The 17,185-nt window shown below is 45.1% G+C and overlaps 1 protein-coding gene across 2 annotated transcripts in view; it reads left to right on the top strand.

The window, feature by feature from the left end:
* The first annotated feature begins 2,490 nt into the window (after nucleotides 1-2,490).
* MCF2L2 (MCF.2 cell line derived transforming sequence-like 2) overlaps nucleotides 2,491-17,185 on the top strand; it is a 249,891-nt gene continuing 235,196 nt past the window's right edge. For both annotated transcript variants that reach the window (XM_034957782.3, XM_003831983.6), the window contains exon 1: nucleotides 2,491-3,467. In XM_034957782.3, the coding sequence (XP_034813673.1) occupies nucleotides 2,717-3,467 (751 nt within the window). In that variant the 5' untranslated portion in view covers nucleotides 2,491-2,716. The remainder of the gene's footprint in view (nucleotides 3,468-17,185) is intronic.

Here is a 17,185-nt window from a genome sequence, read left to right as displayed (position 1 = left end):
AGAACAATGGAGACAATGACCATTTTCTTGGAAGAACAAGGAGGTATGGGCTGTTGAACACTATGTGGTCATTTCTTCTTCTTCTCCTTCTCCTTCTTCTCCTTCTCCTTTTCCTTCTTTTTTTCTTTGAGATGGAGTCTCACTCTGTCACCCAGGCTGGAGTGCAGTGGTGCTATACTGGCTCACTGCAACCTCTGCCTCCTGGGTTCAAGCGATTCTCCTGCCTCAGCCTCCTGAGTAGCTGGGATTACAGGCGCCCACCACCGTGCCCAGCTAATTTTTGTATTTTTAGTAGAGACGGGGTTTCGCCATGTTGGCCAGGCTGGTTTCGAACTCCTAATCTCAGATAACCCACCCACCTCGGCCTCTCAAAGTGCTGGGATTACAGGTGTGAGACAATGCACCCAGCCGATCATTTCTTCTTAATTCCAGTTATAGGATTTCAGAGCTGGAAAAGGGAACTCAGAGATCACAGACCCACTTCCTTATTGCCCAGGGGAAGCAGTGAAGGCCCTGAGAGAGCAAGTGTCAGAGATAAGAGCAGAATTAGTTTCTGAGGATAGGCACTGCCTGCTACATCTCACCATAACTTCAGCTCATTTATCTCCATGGAAACCTTTGAGGACTGTGAAAGTACCAAAGATGTGGGCAGCACTCTGAGTGTGATTTATTTCCTTTCTGTTTTCTTTTTGTTCTCATTCTTAATCATAAGCTTCTCCTCCCTCCTTTTCCTCTCCTCCATTCCTTCTCTTCTTCCTTTTCATGTTTCTCACCCATAAGGACCCGGCCTAAGCCAGGAAGCTGAGGTTACTGGATCTTCAAAGTGGCTCTGACACTCCAAGTCCAACATACCCCACATCATTGTCTTCTTTACTAGGCGTTGGTTTCTGCTGACCAAAACTCACAGTTGGCTCTGACTGGGCACCAGGGTTCTGACTACTATCAGTAGGAAACATCTCATTTGGTTCCTTGAAAATTCTTGTGACCCTTGAACGCCGGAAACATAATTCAAAAGCTGCCTCCCCTCCTGCGGATCTTTAACCTTTTTTTTTTTTTTTTTTTTGAGATGGAGTCCCATTCTGTTGCCCAGGCTGGAGTGCAATGGCACGGTCTTGGCTCACTGCAACCTCCGCCTCCTAGGTTCAAGCAATTCTCCTGCCTCAGCCTCCCGAGTAGCTGGGATTACAGGTGCGTGACACCATACCCAGCTAATTTTTGTATTTTTAGTAGAGATGGGTTTTCACTATGTTGGCCAGGCTGGTCTTGAATGCCTGACCTTGTGATCCGCTCGCCTTGGTCTCCCAAAGTGCTGGGATTACAGGCGTGGGCCACTACGCCCGGCCTTTTAACCCTTTTTTGAATCTCTTGCAAAAGGTGGTTGTGAAAATGGTTGCTCTGTGGCCGGGCATGATCACTTGAGTCCATGTGTTTGAGACCAGCCTGGGCAATATGGTGAAACTCCATCTCTAAAAACGAAAAAAAAAAAAAAAGAAAGAAAAGAAAAAGAAAATCCTTGCTCTGTTTTGCAGGCAGAGTGCAAACTGCCCAAACTTCACAGGGGGAAGAACCTCTCCACAAATCTCATGACACAGGTGAACTGACCTCGCTTCTCAATCACAGCCCACAATTGTTAGAGAAAGCATTAAAAAGGGCTGGGCGCGGTGGCTCACGCCTGTAATCCCAGCACTTTGGGAGGCCAAGGTGGGCGGATCACGAGGTCAGGAGATCGAGACCATCCTTGGCTAACACGGTGAAACAAACCCCATCTCTACTAAAAATACAAAAAATTAGCCGGGCGTGGTGGCGGGCGCCTGTAGTCCCAGCTACTCGGGAGGCTGAGGCAGGAGAATGGCGTGAACCCGGGAGGCGGAGCTTGCAGTGAGCTGAGATCGCGCCACTGCACTCCAGCCTGGGCGACAGAGCCAGACTCAGTCTCCAAAAAAAAAAAAAAAAAAAAAAAGAAAAGAAAAGAGAAAGCATTAAAAAAATACCCTCAGCCCCCTGGGATGGGTGGCTACTCCTAGAATTTGGATCCAGGGTGTTTGCGGCTTGGCTTTTTACATATCGAAGAGGAAAGAGATGGCTGAGAGCATCCACGTGGGTGGTCCCGCCATTCCGCCGGCTGAGTATTCAGGGACTCCCGCTGTAGAAAGGACTGGGGGACAACCTGGCCGAATTCGCATTTGCTCAGGCGTTTCCCGTAGCGCTCTGCTGAACTGGGGTTAGTCTTTTGCTGCCAGTCAGAAAGTGTCTGGGCCCAACTAGGGAAACCACGGGATAATGGGCTGATGGGGAGGAGGACCAGCATGGAGGATGTGCCACAGCCCCTCCAGAAGGTAGCACTGGCGTGCCTGACAGGTGACAGACGGAGCAGAGGCAAGGGCGCAGCTGCACGAAGGAAAACGCCCACATAGGGGGTGAGCGCGCCCACGCGTGCTCAGCCTTGTCGGAGCGCAGCCCGGGCGCCGGGCTCCCAGTGCAGGTGTGGCCAGCGGAGGCCAAGAACTGCGTGGAACAACCCCAAGGGGGGGAAAACACACGCCAGCCGCCCCCCGGGTCAGGAGGTGGGGCAAGCAGCGGCGCCTCACCCAGCCTCCCGCTCCGGGTCCTGCCGGATGGCGGCAGCTCTCCGGGCCAGCCCCCTTCTCTCCGCGGCTCCTCCGCAGACACCGGGCGGGGAAGAAGGAGGGGCGGAGACCTGGCCGGCGCGCGTCTGATGATCCCGACCCCGGTGCGACTGGAGCGCCTCAGTCACTGTCTCCCCGCCCCACGGTTCCGAGTAAGGACCGGAGCTCCACTCCGGGGGTGGAGCGCGGGCTCCCCGCAGGGAAAGGTGCGCAGCGTTCCCGACCCCAAAACGAGCGGCGCTTGGGAGCGTGCGTGCCTTCCCGAGAGCCCCGGGCGCCACCCGTGGGCTGGACGAGGTGGGCGCTGGGGCGTGGGGCCGGCGGCGCAGAGAAGCCACGGCCACCTGCCGCCTCCCCCGCACCTGGCGGAGCATCCCTCACTCTACAGTCCCTGGAGGCGGCGCCGGAAACCTGGCGGCCGGGACCGCGATTCTGGAAGCCCCGGCGCTCGCCCGGCCGGAGGAGCCGGGGCGCGGTTCCGGCGAGATTGGCGACTTGCTTCCTTTTGCAGAACGGCCGCTCCTCTCTCGGTCCAGCTGCGACGCTGGGAAAGCGCCAGACTTGGTCTGTCACGGGAGCCCCCGCGGGGCGTGGCGAGGGAGAGCTGGCCTAGGCTGCGAGGGACTCTCGTTTCTTGCCTGGAGAGCCAGGAAGAGGGCGAGGGCAGAGCATCCTTGGGCGGAGATGCCTTTAAAAAATCATCCACCGCAGCGGTAGAAACAGTTTTGTTTGGCTTTATTTATACGGAATGGTTTTTCAGTGAAATGCTGTCTTGCTTAAAAGAAGAGATGCCTCCCCAGGAGCTCACCCGGCGACTGGCCACAGTGATCACTCATGTCGGTAAACGAAGCTTTAATTTTTCCTGCGTTTTATTAATGGCGGGTGAGGATGGTCTCTGGGCTTCATCTGGCTCCTGGCCTCACCCGCTGCCCCGGGGCACCGCGCTTCCTGGGGGGTTGCCCGGCATCTGGGCCTCGCTGCTCTGGGTCCTGCCTGCGGTGCCCAGCGGGGGGCATCCGTGGGGCGCGCCGCTGGTGGGGGTCGGGGGGCCGAGGCTGGTGCCTTCACCAGGTGGTTGCCGAGTCCGTTGAGCTCCAAACCGAGGGCTGCTGGGCTGTTACCATCCGTTAGCTGCTTCTGACGGGAGTAGGGTGGGTGGGAAGTTATGTTCTGGTTTTGGGGATAGTGAGAAAGGAGAGGGCATAAGAGGAACGAATGCCAGTGCTTTTCAGCGGAAATGATTGCCACGCCACTGAAGGCTTGTTTATAAGAAAGTGCAGGGAGAGGCAGGTTACATGGGAGCGCCCCTGCGCAGCTCGGCCGCTAGGCCTGTTACTGTGCTGCCTGGAGGGTTAAGCATACCCCTGATGATCCCCGCGAGAAATCTCTGCAAGCCAAGGAGACTGAGCAATTTTAATCTTCTTCCCTGAGTTGAAAAGAGGAGCAAAACATGCATTGCTTGCTCCTGAAATAAGGGTTGTGATGGAACGTCAGGCCCCACAGACTAAGTAAGGGCAAGAGGACATTGAGACAGTTCCCAGTCAGTTTTTTCTTAGCACTTTCTTCCCCTTGGCCTTCCCTGGACCTCCCTCAGTAAAGACACACATTCAGGTTCAGAACCTCTGGATGTGGGCAACTGGAATTATCGGGATCATTTTCTCTGTTGCTGACTGTGCTTGGAGGTCCTCCCATGAATGCAAATCAGCTTTTATTGATAAAGCCAGGAACTATTTGCCTTGGTTTTCTACACATTTGTGAAAGCTGCTTTCTTGGTACTTGCATGTTAAATGTTGCCTCAATTAGTCCAACGTGTTTGCTGTAATAATCGTGCACATCTCAAATGATACACTTGTGAGGACATACTTTGTAAAGATGATTTATATGGGAAGGCCCAGTTTTGATAATTCAAGTTTAGAAAAAAGTTTCTGGTGCCAATTGTGGGCACTGAACTTTTACGACAAAAGATCAGTAGGATCCTACCAGGTAAGGTTGAATGTGAAATATTGCTGAAGGCAGTAGTGTGAAATAAGAGGAAAAAGAACTTGTAATGAAACAGAATTTGGAATCTGCAATATGATGAAAGTTGAAATGATTGTGCTAAAACCCAGCACAGGCATGAAGTTGTGGTATAGAGAAAGAGCAGTGGACTCGGGGTGTGACCGTCTGGATTTGAATCTTTGCCTGGACAAGTCATTCAACCTCAGGTTGAAAAATAGGAATTTTAATAGTACTTTCCCACTCAGCTCAAAGGCTACTTGTGAAGATAAGTAAGATAATTTGGGTAGAAATACTGTGTACACTGTGATTATACAGACATTCCCGTTATTAGACATATCCCTGGTCCCTCTGTCACGCCACTAAAGATCTTTGGTGGGTTACTGGGCCTCTCTCAGGGCGAAGCCTCCCATCTGTTAAACAAGGGGTTGACCTGGATGATTTTAAAGGTCCCTCCTATTTCTCTGGAGCAGGCTCTTCTTGAAAATCTGGCAGGCAGTATTCCTTGACTAACACTTAGCTGCTTGTGGCGCCCAGGCTATGGTATTTTCTTGCCTACCTTGCTCCCTCCCTCCTTCCATAGACAGCTCCATGCAGGATACACATAGGAATTTGTTGTAGTTTCTGCTTTCAACCTCTAATGACCCTTGGCTTTTGTGTGCTTTGCAAGATTCTGTCTCCTCGTACTTAATTTAATAAAACCTGTGAAATGGGTGGGGTACTCATTACTACCCCTATCTTACAAATGAAGGAATTGACTCAGGATCATCTTTTTTGTTTTTTTTTTGAGATGGAGTTTTGCTCTTGTTGCCCAGGCTGGAGTGCAATGGTGTGATCTCGACTCACTGCAACCTCCGCCTCCCGGGTTCAAGCGATTCTCCTACCTCAGCCTCCCGAGTAGCTGGGATTACAGGCATGTGCCACCACGCCCGGCTAATTTTTTTGTATTTTTAGTAGAGATGGGTTTCTCCATGTTGGTCAGGTTGGTCTTGAACTCCTGACCTCGGGTGATCCGTCTGCCTTGGCCTCCCAAAGTGAGAGAGGATCATCTTTTAAGGTTTCAGGGGGAGTGAGTGGCAGGCTCAGGGCAGGAAGGTAGCTCTTCATATCCCCTATTGGGGGACCTCAAGGTGGAGTGGGCGTTTCTCTAACCCTGCAACAGCCTCAGCCTTCACGGAGGGTCACTTTGGGTAGCCAGTGGAGCTTCTCAAGGGTAGATTGGCTCTATGCTTGCCTGTTCTTTTCAGGTATTTCCTTATCAAGTAGCTTCTGAGGAGGTGATCATGAGTTGGGGAAGGTTTGAGAGGTGCTTGGAGCAAGGCTTTGGGTTAGAACATTCTCCGGGTCCTATCCTAGCCACTTGCCAGGGTAGCCACACTGTCTTCCGTATTCACTCGGCCTCCTCTGACCCTAAGTCAGTTTCTCCTCCAGCAGGGGTTTCTGCTCTTTCCATGTCCCTTAGACTTGATAATTGAGTCATCTCTCTTCACCCACTCCCATATTTCCATAAGTGTCTTGGCTGCTGTTGATTCAGTTTCAGAAATACCTCACAGCTTTCTTTCCTCATGTCCATCCCCACTGCTACCTGCCTCAATCCTACTTCAGGACTTCATTTCCTTTTCACTAGCCATTGTGCAAACCTCCTGTCTCTCTGTGTCTGCCTCTGATGTATACTAGGAGTCAAACAAACACGACACTCTATATTCCAAAGCCTTTAATAATACCTGCACCTAGTCATTCTCTGCAGCCTAAGATACAAGCTCTTCACTGTTTGGCCTATAAAGTTCTAGCTTTATCCCCTAATAGTTGAGATTTCTACACCTATGGTTGGACAACTTGAACTCTTCAGTTCTTTGGCTCTGTCCCATTATGTTTTCCAGACCTTTTCTCACCTCTAAGTATTTGCACTTTTACCCCCCACCTGGAATAAGTCTTTAGTATATCTCTCACAGAAATAGTACACACCTTTGAAACCCAATGCAATGCCATCTCCTTCATGGTATCATTTCTGATCTTGCTGGTGGGACATGATGACTCCTGACTCTGAATTCCAAAGTAAGCTTTGTTCTGCTCGCATTGTGCCCATCATACTCTCCCCTGTATTATGGTTACTGGGTTATTCGTGTGCTTGTTTAACCTGCTCTGCTTCTAGACTCTTCATTACTTACGAAGAGTCTTATGTACCCTAGATAGCCACTTAACACAGGGCCTCACTCTAAGGAGATGCAGAATAAATGTTTGCTGAATAGATGAGTGATTGTGTTTTGGAATGGAGTTGGAGTATTGAGTACCAGGCAGTTTTTACACTTTTAAGGACAGCTATAAAATATTTGTAGATAACTATTTTGTCTCCAAAACCCCATTTGAAAGTAAACATGAAGCCCTTCCTGTGTTCCTCATGTGATGTGCTTCACTCTAGGGGCCTCTTTCTTTGGATTTTGTCCATTTGTCAGGAACTCTTATAAAATATGCAGTTCACATGTGAACACATGTCTAGATGTGTTTTCATCCATGCAGGACACATGTAGGACCATCCTTTCCCATTGATTCTGGACCATAGAGTCACATTGGTTTACAGAATTTCAGTGTCAGAAAAGTATTGTTTGATTTTCCTCATCCTATCCCTTTTCGGTTGTTGAAATATCTGCAAATTTGCTGTACTGCTATTTATATGTGGAGGTGTGCTGTCTAAGTAACATGGACTATCTATGAATGCATCTCAGATTGCTCTACGATTTTGATAGACAGGGCACATATGGCTCACATGGGGGCTTCCAATAACTGGAAACCCATAGTCATCAAGATGGGCCATGTCGCCGGGCGCAGTGGCTCACACCTGTAATCCCAGCACTTTGGGAGGCCGAGGCAGGCAGATCACCTGAGGTCGGGAGTTCAGCCTGACCAACCCTGTCTCTACTAAAAATACAAAATTAGCCAGGCGTGATGATGCATGCCTGTAATCCCAGCTACTTGGGAGGCTGAGGCAGGAGAATCGCTTGAACCCGGGAGGCGGAGGTTGCGGTGAGCTGAGATCGCGCCATTGCACTCCAGCCTGGGTGACAGAGCAACACTGTGTCTCAAAAAAAAAAAAAAAAAATAAACAAATAAAATTTAAAAAATGGTCCACGTCAGTAACTCCCCATAGAGGTTTTGCATTTCCAGCATGGCTCACTTTCCACCTTGCCCCCTCATATTAGACATAATTATTTTACATTTTGATCTTATCATTGTTCTAAAATGACTTCATATGTTTGGCTACACCCAATTAACTGTGAAGCAGAAAAGAATATCCTTTGAAACATTCCTTATATAATTGGAGATCGGATTGGTGGCTATTTTGGTGACAGAGGCTCTAGGATACTGATCTGTAACCCAGGTTACTACTTCTGGGACACAGTCAGCATTGATAACATGCAGCCAGAAAAATACTAGACTGAGAAATTCAGCCCGTGGCTCATTATTATACAATGTTGTTAGCAGCTGAAATGTCTAGGGTCCATGCCTCAGCTGTTGGTACTGAAAGAAGAGTCTAATTAGAGTAGGGTATCTGCTAATCAGGTGGGAATGTGCCCAGTGGGGAAGGCTGGACATGTTCCCCCATCTGACTATATTTGGGCTATTTTTCGATTAGGCTCTGTAGACACTGTGCCTAGTGTTCACAGACTCTTCAAGGGCTACTAAAAATGTTTGAACCCTAAAAAAATTGATCGACAAATTTAAAAGTGCAAAATAAAATTTAAGAAACATTTAAATGTCTACAAAAGCACTCTTGCCCTTACCATTTTGTCACATTTAAAAAGAAACAGTTGTGGAGTTGGAGTTCCATTTCCAGAAATGCCAGTGTGAAGAGTCCCAGGGATCCATTCCTCAGTGAAGCAACTGTACTTGGTGAAAATTATTTTAAAAGCCAGGCTTCTAAAGCCTCTGGAAGTTGTTTGAAGGGCATGCAGCAAATGAAAAAAAATACATTTATTCAAGAAAATCTACTAAATCTTGGTAATTAATAGTGAGTGTCTATGGTACCTGAGCATGACCTGCTCTCTCCTCATCCTCCCAGCTCCTCTCTCCTCAGCTTTTAGTCAAGGGATATAGTCCCTTGCCAGGAGGGGCAGGTGTCCAGCATTTCTCATCTTCTCTAACTCCAAGTTGCTGAGGCCAAGTTCCTGGAGAGCCTACAGCTGAGAGGTCAGGGTCTGCTTCTTTCCACCCAGCCCCCATTCATAGGACAGAAGCTTTATCCCAGGTGCAGCAGGCTGAGAATACTGAGACCTGGTTGCTTTTGCCCCAGCTCCCTCATGAAATGGAGATTCAACATTGAGAGAGGCAAGCCAAGACCAGTCTACTGCCCTGGCTGAGATTTTGCCTGGAAGTAGAGACAGTCTGGAAGAATAGAGGGTTTGAAGCTCTCCCCCAAATAACTGACTTTAGCTAAAACTGAGTGTGGGAAAGCTCAAGTCTAAAGGCACTCTTGAATACAATGGAGATTTTGAGAGTAAGAAATTAAGAGGAGTCTGGTAGCTTTGTGAGAGCAACAAGCTAAACCATAGGCCAGCTTGTTTATCAGAGACTCCTCTGAACCAGGGAAAGAGGCAACTAGAATTATATGGAACCTAAAGATTGGCCTCAAAAACTATCTTTGCCTGAATTTAATTGAATAAGACTGGAGCAATTTTATGCCCCAGGGCATTGTTGAAAACGATAAAGCAAGCAGTAGGTAGGTGGAGTTTAACAGCTGAGTATGATATAAACAAAGGCAGACAACAGAGAGATCAGAAAGGGAGACAGGCAGTACAACTCTGTTAAACCCACACAGACTATGGGCACAACCAAAGCAACATTGTCTGAGGAGGGACATCAGTGTCTTTACACTTCAAGGGAAATATACTTCACTAAAACAGTCTAGCTATGTCACTAAACAAGCAAACAAACAAAAACAAGCCCCAGAGATGGGGAAAAGAGGAATCAGTATTCATGGTTGCTATAGTATATTACCTAAAATGTCCAGTTTTGAACCAAAATTTATGAGACCTTCAAACAAACAGGAAAGTGTGACCCTTAAATAAACAAAAAGCAGTCATCAGAAACTGCCTGTGAGAAAGCCCAGGTGTCTGATTTAGCAAAAACTTCAGTACAGCCGCAATAAATATGTTCAAAGGGGCCAGGTGTGGTGGCTTATGCCTGCAATCCCAGGCCCAGGCAGGAGGATTGCTTGAGGCCAGGAGTTCAAGACCAACCTGAACAACATAGCAAGACCTTGTCTCTATAAAAAACGAAAATAAGTGAAATTAAAAATTTACTAGAGGAGCTTAACAGTGGATTTGAACTGGAAGAACAAAGACTCAAGGAACTGAAGATAGATTTGATAGAGATTATGCAATCTGAAGAATAGAGAAAAATGAATAGAGCCTTAGAAAAATGTGAGACACTAGTAAGTGCACTAATATACATGGAATGTAAAGAGAGGAGCTAGAGGAGGAGCAGAAAAAGTATCAGAAGAAATAATGATTTAAAAAATTCCCCAGATTGATGAAAAACATTGTACATCAAAGAAGCTCAATGATGTTGAAGTAGGAAAAAGGCAAAGAGATCCACACCCAAACACATTATTGTAAAAATGCTGAAAGTGAAAGATGAGAAAATTTTGAAAGAAGAGAAAAATGACTCATCACATACAAAGAAACTTTAATGAGGGTAACAACCAACTCTCATCAGAGATGATAGATGACAGAAAGCAGTGGTATGACATATTCAAAGTGCCAAAGAAAGAAAATTGTCAACCAAGAATCTTGTATTCGGCAAAACTGTCTGATATAGTTTCGCTCTGTGTCCCCACCCAAATCTCACCTTGAATTGTAATTCCCACGTTAAGGGAGGGACCTGGTGGGGGGTGATTGGATAATGGGAGTGGTTTTTCCCCAGGCTATTCTTTTGACAGTGAGGGAGCGCTCACGGGTTCTGATGGTTTTAAAAGTGGCAGATTCCCCTGCATGAGCACTCTCTCTCCTGCTGCCTTGCGAAGATGTGCCTTACTTCCCCTTTGCCTTCTGTCACGATTATAAGTCTCCTGAGGCTTCCCCAGCCAGGCGGAACTATGAGTCAGTTAAACTTCTTTCCTTTATAAATTACCCCATTTCAGGTTGTATCTTTTTTCTTTTTTTGAGATGGAGTCTTGCTCTGTCGCCCAGGCTGGAGTGCAGTGGCGCAATTTCAGCACACTGCAACCTCCCACTCCTGGGGTTCAAGTGATTCTTCTGCCTCAGCCTCCCAATTAGCTGGCATTACAGGTGACCGCCACAATGCCCAGCTAATTTTTGTATTTTATAGAGACAGAGTTTCACCATATTGGTCAGGCTGGTCTCGAACTCCTGACCTTGTGATCCACCTGCCTTGGCCTCCCAAAGTGCTGGGATTACAGGCATGAGCCACCGCACCTGGCCAGGTTGTATCTTTATAGCAGTGTGGAAACAGACTAATACAGAGAATTGGTACTAAGAGTGGGGGTACTGCTATAAAGATAACCTGAAAATGTGGAATTGACATTGGAACTGGGTAACAGGCAGAGGTTGGAACAATTTGGAGGGCTCAGAAGAAGACAGGAAGATGTGGGAAAGTTTGGAACTTCCTAGAGACTTGTTGAATGGTTTTGACAAAAATGTTGATAATGATATGCACAATGAAGTCCAGGCTGAGGTGGTCTCAGATGGAGATGAGGAACTTATTGGGAACTGGAGTAAAGGTCACTCATGCTATACTTTAGCAAAGAAACTGGTGGCATTTTGCCCCTGCCTTAGAGATCTGTAGAACTTTGAACTTGAGAGAGATGATTTAGGGTATCTGGCAGGAGAAATTTCTAAGCAGCAAAGCATTCTTTTTCTTTTTTTTCTGAGGCAGAGTCTCACTCTGATGCCCAGGCTGGAGTGCAGTGGCATGATCTCAGCTCACTGCAACCTCTGCCCCCCAGGTTCAAGTGATTCTCGTGTTTCAGCCTCCCGAGTAGCTGGGACTACAGGTGCATGCCACCATGGCTGGCTAATTTTTGTAATTTTAGTAGAGATGGGGTTTCACCATGTTGGCCAGGCTGGTCCCAAACTCCTGACCTCAAGTGATGCACCCACGTTGGCCTCCCAAAGTGCTGGGATTACAGGCATGAGCCACTGTGCCCAGCCACAGCAAAGTATTCAAGACTTATTCTGAAAGTGTTCAGTTATATGCATTCACAAAGAGATGGTTTGAAATTGGAATTTAGGTTTAAAAGGGAAGCAGAGCATAAAGGTTTGGAAATTTTGCAGCCTACCTGACCATGTGGTAGAAAAGAAAAACCCATTTTCTGGGGAGGAATTGAAGCTGGCTGCAAAGATTTGCATAAGTAATAAGGAGCTGAATGTTAATAGCCAAGACAAAGGGGAAAATGTCTCCAGGGCATGTCAGAGACCTTCATGGCAGCCCCTCCCATCACAGTCCCAGAGGCCTAGGAGGAAAAGATCGTTGTATGGGCCGGGCCCAGGGGTCCACTGCTCTGTGTAGCCTTGTGACATGGTGTCCTGTGTCCCAGCCACTCCAGCTGTAGCTGTGGCTAAAAGGGGCCAAGTTACAGCTCAGGCCATTGCTTCAGAGGGTGCAAGCCCCAAGCTTTGGCAGCTTCCATGTGGTGTTGAGCCTGTAGGTGCACAGAACAAGAGGTGAGGTTTGGGAAACCTCCTAGATTTCAGAGGATGTATGGAAATGCCTGGATATCCAGGCAGAAGTCTGCTGCAGGGGCAGAGCCCTCATGGAGAATCTCTGCTAGGGCAGTGTGGAGGAGAAATAAGAGTCCCCAGTGGGGAACTGCCTAGTGAAGCTGTGAGAAGAGGGCCACCATCCTCCAGACCCCACAATGACAGATCCACCGACAGCTTGCACTGTATGCCCAGAAAAGCTGCAGGCATTCAACGCCAGCCTGTGAAAGCAGCTGCAGTGGCTGTACCCTGCAGAGCCACAGGGGCAGAGATGCCCAAGGCCTTGGGAGCCCATCCCTTGCATCAGTTTACCCTGGATGTGAGACATGAAGTCAAAGGAGATCATTTTGGATCTTTAATATTTAATGACTGTCCTATTGGATTTCAGACTTGCGTGAGGCCTGTAGCCCCTTTGTTTTTGCCAGTTTCTCTAATTTGGAATGGGAACATTTACCCAGTACCTGCACCCTCATTGTGTCTTGGAAGTAACTAATTTGCTTTTGATTTTACAGGCTGATAGGCAGAAGGGACTTGCCTTGTCTCAGATGAGACTTTGGACTTGCACTTTTGAGTTAATGCTAAAATGAGTTAAGACTTTGGGGGACTATTGGGAAGACATGATTGGTTTTGAAATGTGGAAAGGACGTGAGATTTGGGAGGAGCTGGGGTGGAATAATACGGTTTGGCTCTGTGTTCCTATCCAAATCTCATCTTGAATTGGAGTCCCCACATGTTGAGGGAGGGACCTCCTGGGAGGTGATTGGATCATGGGGGTGGTTTCCTCCATGCTGTTCTCATGATAGTGGGGGAGTTCTCACAAGATCTGATGGGTTTATTTATTTGTTTAATTTTTTGAGATGGAGTCTTGCTCTGTCACCCAGGCTGTAGTGGAGTGGCATGATCTCAGCTCACTGCAACCTCTGCCTCCTGGGTCCAAGTGATTCTTCTGCCTCAGCCTCCCAAGTAGCTGGGACTATAGGTGCGCACCACCACATTCAGCAAATTTTTGTATTTTTAGTAGAGATGGGGTTTTGCCATGTTGGCCAGGCTGGTCTCGAACTCCTGACCTCAGGTGATCTGCCCATCTCAGCCTCTCAGAGTGCTGAGATTACAGGCCCGGCCACAAGATTTGATGGTTTTAAAAGTGGCAGTTTCCACTGCACCGTCTCTCTCCCTTGCCACCCTGTAAACATATGCTTTGCTTCTCTTTCATCTTCCACCATGATTGTGAGTTTCCTGAGGCCTCCCTAGCCATGTGGAACTGTGAGTCAATTTGACCTCTTTCCTTTATAAATTACCCAGTTTCGGGTAGTATCTTTATAGCAGTGTGAAAACGGACTAACATAGTATCTTTAAGAAATGAAGGCAAAATAAAGACATTCCTGGATAAACAAAAACAGATAATTAATTGCTGACAGATCTACCTTTTAAGGAATACTAAAGGAAGTTATTCAGGCTGAAAGCAAGTGACCCCAGGTAGTAATTCAAATCCATATGGAAAACAAAGAGCATCAGTAAAGGTAATTATGTAATTATGTAAGACACTGTAAATGCATATTTCTTCTTTATTCTTTTAACTGATTTAAAAAGCAATTATGTTAAACAAAAGTACAAATGGTCCCCAGCTTACAATGATTCAACTTACAACTTTTTGACCGTACAATGGGTTTATCAGGATGTAACTTCATCATAAGTTGAAGAGCTTCTTATGACTTATGATGGGGTTACAGTTTCTACTGAATGCATACAGCCATTCCTTGGCATCCAAGGGGGATTGGTTCCAGTACCCCCCAGTGTTTACCAAAATCTCTGGATGCTCAAGTCCCTTTTATAAAATGATGTAAATGATTAACCTATGCACATCCTCTTGTATACTTTAAATGATCTCTAAATTACCTTTTTTTTTTTTTTTTTTTTTTTTTTTGGAGACAGAGTCTCACTCTGTTGCCAGGCTGGAGTGTAGTGGTGTGGCACGATCTTGGCTCACTGCAACCTTTGACTCCCTGGTTCAAATGATTCCCCTGCCTCAGCCTCCTGAGTAGCTGGGATTACAGGCACGCACCACCACGCCAAGCTAATTTTAAAAAAATTTTTTAGTAGAGACAGGGTTTTACCATGTTGGCCAGGATGGTCTCAATCTCCTGACCTCGTGATCCACCCGCCTCAGCCTCCCAAAGTGCTAGGATTACAGGTGTGAGCCACCACTCCCAGCCTGACCTCTAAATTACTTATAATACCTAATACAATATAAATGCTGTGTAAATAGTTGCTGTACTTTATATTTTGAATTTGTATTTTTTTATTGTTGTATTGTTTTTTATTTCTTTGAATATTTTTGATCTGCAGTTGGTTGAATTCATGGATACAGAGCCCACAGATACAGAGGGCCAATTATATTGCTTTTGCAACATTATAAAGTTGAAAAATCATAAATCAAGCCATCATAAATTAGGGATTGTCTGCTGTGTTGCCAGCATTAAGTGCATTTTTGACTTACAGTTATTTTGACCTATGATGGCTTTATCAAGACATAACCCCATTGTAAGTTGAGGAATGTCTGCATATAATGTACTGTTGGGTATATATATTCAGTAATATAATATATTTAACAAGAGCACAGGGGAGGTGGGTAGGAGAAAAGCTGCATTTGGAATAAAGAAATGACTCCAGAGGGTAGCTCAAATCCATAGGAACAAATGAAGAGAACCAGGAATAGTAAATAAGGTTAATGTTACAAACTCTATAAATATATACTTGTTCTCCTTTCTTGTCTCAGATTCTATAATAAACATAAAGTTATATAACATAGTAATTATAACAACATATTGTTGGGTTTATAACATACGTAGATATACTATGTATAACAATAATAGCAGCAAAGTGGGAAGAAGGATTAGCACTATATAGAAGTAACATTTCTGTATCTCAAGTTTAATTAAGTTAGTATAAATCTGAAGTAGATTTTGATAAGATGTATATGAAAAACTATAGAATAACCACTAATAAAATTACTTAAAATATAATGAAAATATTATCAAAGAAATTAAAATGCTATACTAGAAATTTTTATTAATGTAAAAGAAAGCAGTAAATGAAAAAATATGAGATATAGAGAAAACAAAACATAAAATGACAGACATGGATCCCACTATATCAGTAATATTAAGTGTGAATGGATAAATGATCCAATCAAAAGGCAGAAATTGTCAGGCTAGGTTTAAAAAATAAGAGCCAACTATGTAGTGTCTCCTGGAGACACACTTTATATTCAAAGATACAACTAGTATATTCAAAGATATAAAAAAGTAAAAGGATGGGAAAAGATGTATGATACAAATTGTAACTATACAAACACTGGGGTGATGATACTAATATCAGATACAGTAGACTTAAAACAAAAAAAGTCACTAGAGATACACAAGGATATTTTATAGTGATAAAAGGCTTAATCTATCACCAAGATATAATAATTACAAACACCTAAAAATGGAGCTCCAAAATACATGAAGCAAAAACTGACAGAATTGAAAGGAGACATAGAAAATTCAACTATTGGCCGGGTGCGGTGGCTGACGCCTGTAATCCCAGCACTTTGGGAGGCCGAGGTGGGTAGATCACTTGAGGTCAGGAGTTTGAGACCAGCCTGGCCAACATGGTGAAACCTCGTCTCTACTAAAAATACAAAAATTAGTCAGGTGTGGTGGCGGGCACCTGTAATCCCACCTACTTGGGAGGCTGAGGCAGGAGAATCGGTTGAACCTGGGAGGCAAAGTTTGCAGTGAGCAGAGAGACTGCACCACTGCACTCCAGCCTGGGCAACAGAACAAGACTCCGTCTCAAAAAAAAAAATTCAGTTCAACTATTAAACATAATAGTTGGAAACTTCAGTATGTCACTTTCAGTAATGTGTAGAACAAACAGGCAGAAGATCAACAAGGAAATGGAAAACCTACACAACACTGTAAATCAACCAGACCCAACACAGAATACTCCATTCAACAACAGCACAATATACATTTGGAACATTCTCAAGTGTTCCAAGGAACATGGAACATTCTCCAGGACAGACCATATTTTAGACTCTAAAACAGCCTCAATAAATGTAAAATGATTGAAATTATACAAAGTATGTTCTTTAATCAAAATGGAATAAAATTAGAAATCAACAACAGAAGGAAATGTGAAAAATTCACAAAAATGTGAAAGTTAAATAGCATGCATATAAAGAGCAAATGAGTCAAACAAGAACTCACAAGGGAAATACTTTAAGATGAGAGAGAATCAAGACACAGCATACTCAAACTTAGAGGATGCAATGGGAGCAATGCTGAGAGGGAAATTTATAGCTGCAAATGCTTACATTAAGAAAGAAGAAAGATCTCAAGTCAATAACCCAATCTTCCACACTGAAGACACTAGGAAAAGAAAAGCAACCGAAATATAAAGTAGAAGGAAGAAAATAGTGAAGATTAGAGGAAATTAATGAAATGTAGAGTAGAAAAGCAATACAGAAAATCAACAAAATCAGAAGTTGATTAATTGAAAAAATTAACCTTTAGCTATAGAGTAACAAGAGAAAAAAGAGAAGGCGTAAATGACTTGAATGAAAGAGGGGACATTTCTACCATCCTTACATAAGTAAAAAGGCCTGTAAAGGAATAATACGAATAACTATATGCCAACAAATAAGATAACCTAGATGAAATGGACAAATTCCTAAAACTATACAAACTACCAAAAATGACTCAAGAAATAGAAAATATGAATAGACCTATAACAAGTAATGGGACTGAATTAGTAATTTTTTAAAAACTTACCCACCCGCACAAAAAAGCTCAGGACCAGATG

This window comes from Pan paniscus, chromosome 2, assembly GCF_029289425.2.
Source record: "Pan paniscus chromosome 2, NHGRI_mPanPan1-v2.0_pri, whole genome shotgun sequence".
Taxonomy (NCBI): Eukaryota; Metazoa; Chordata; class Mammalia; order Primates; family Hominidae; genus Pan; species Pan paniscus.
This window is presented reverse-complemented; position numbering and strand designations above follow the sequence as displayed.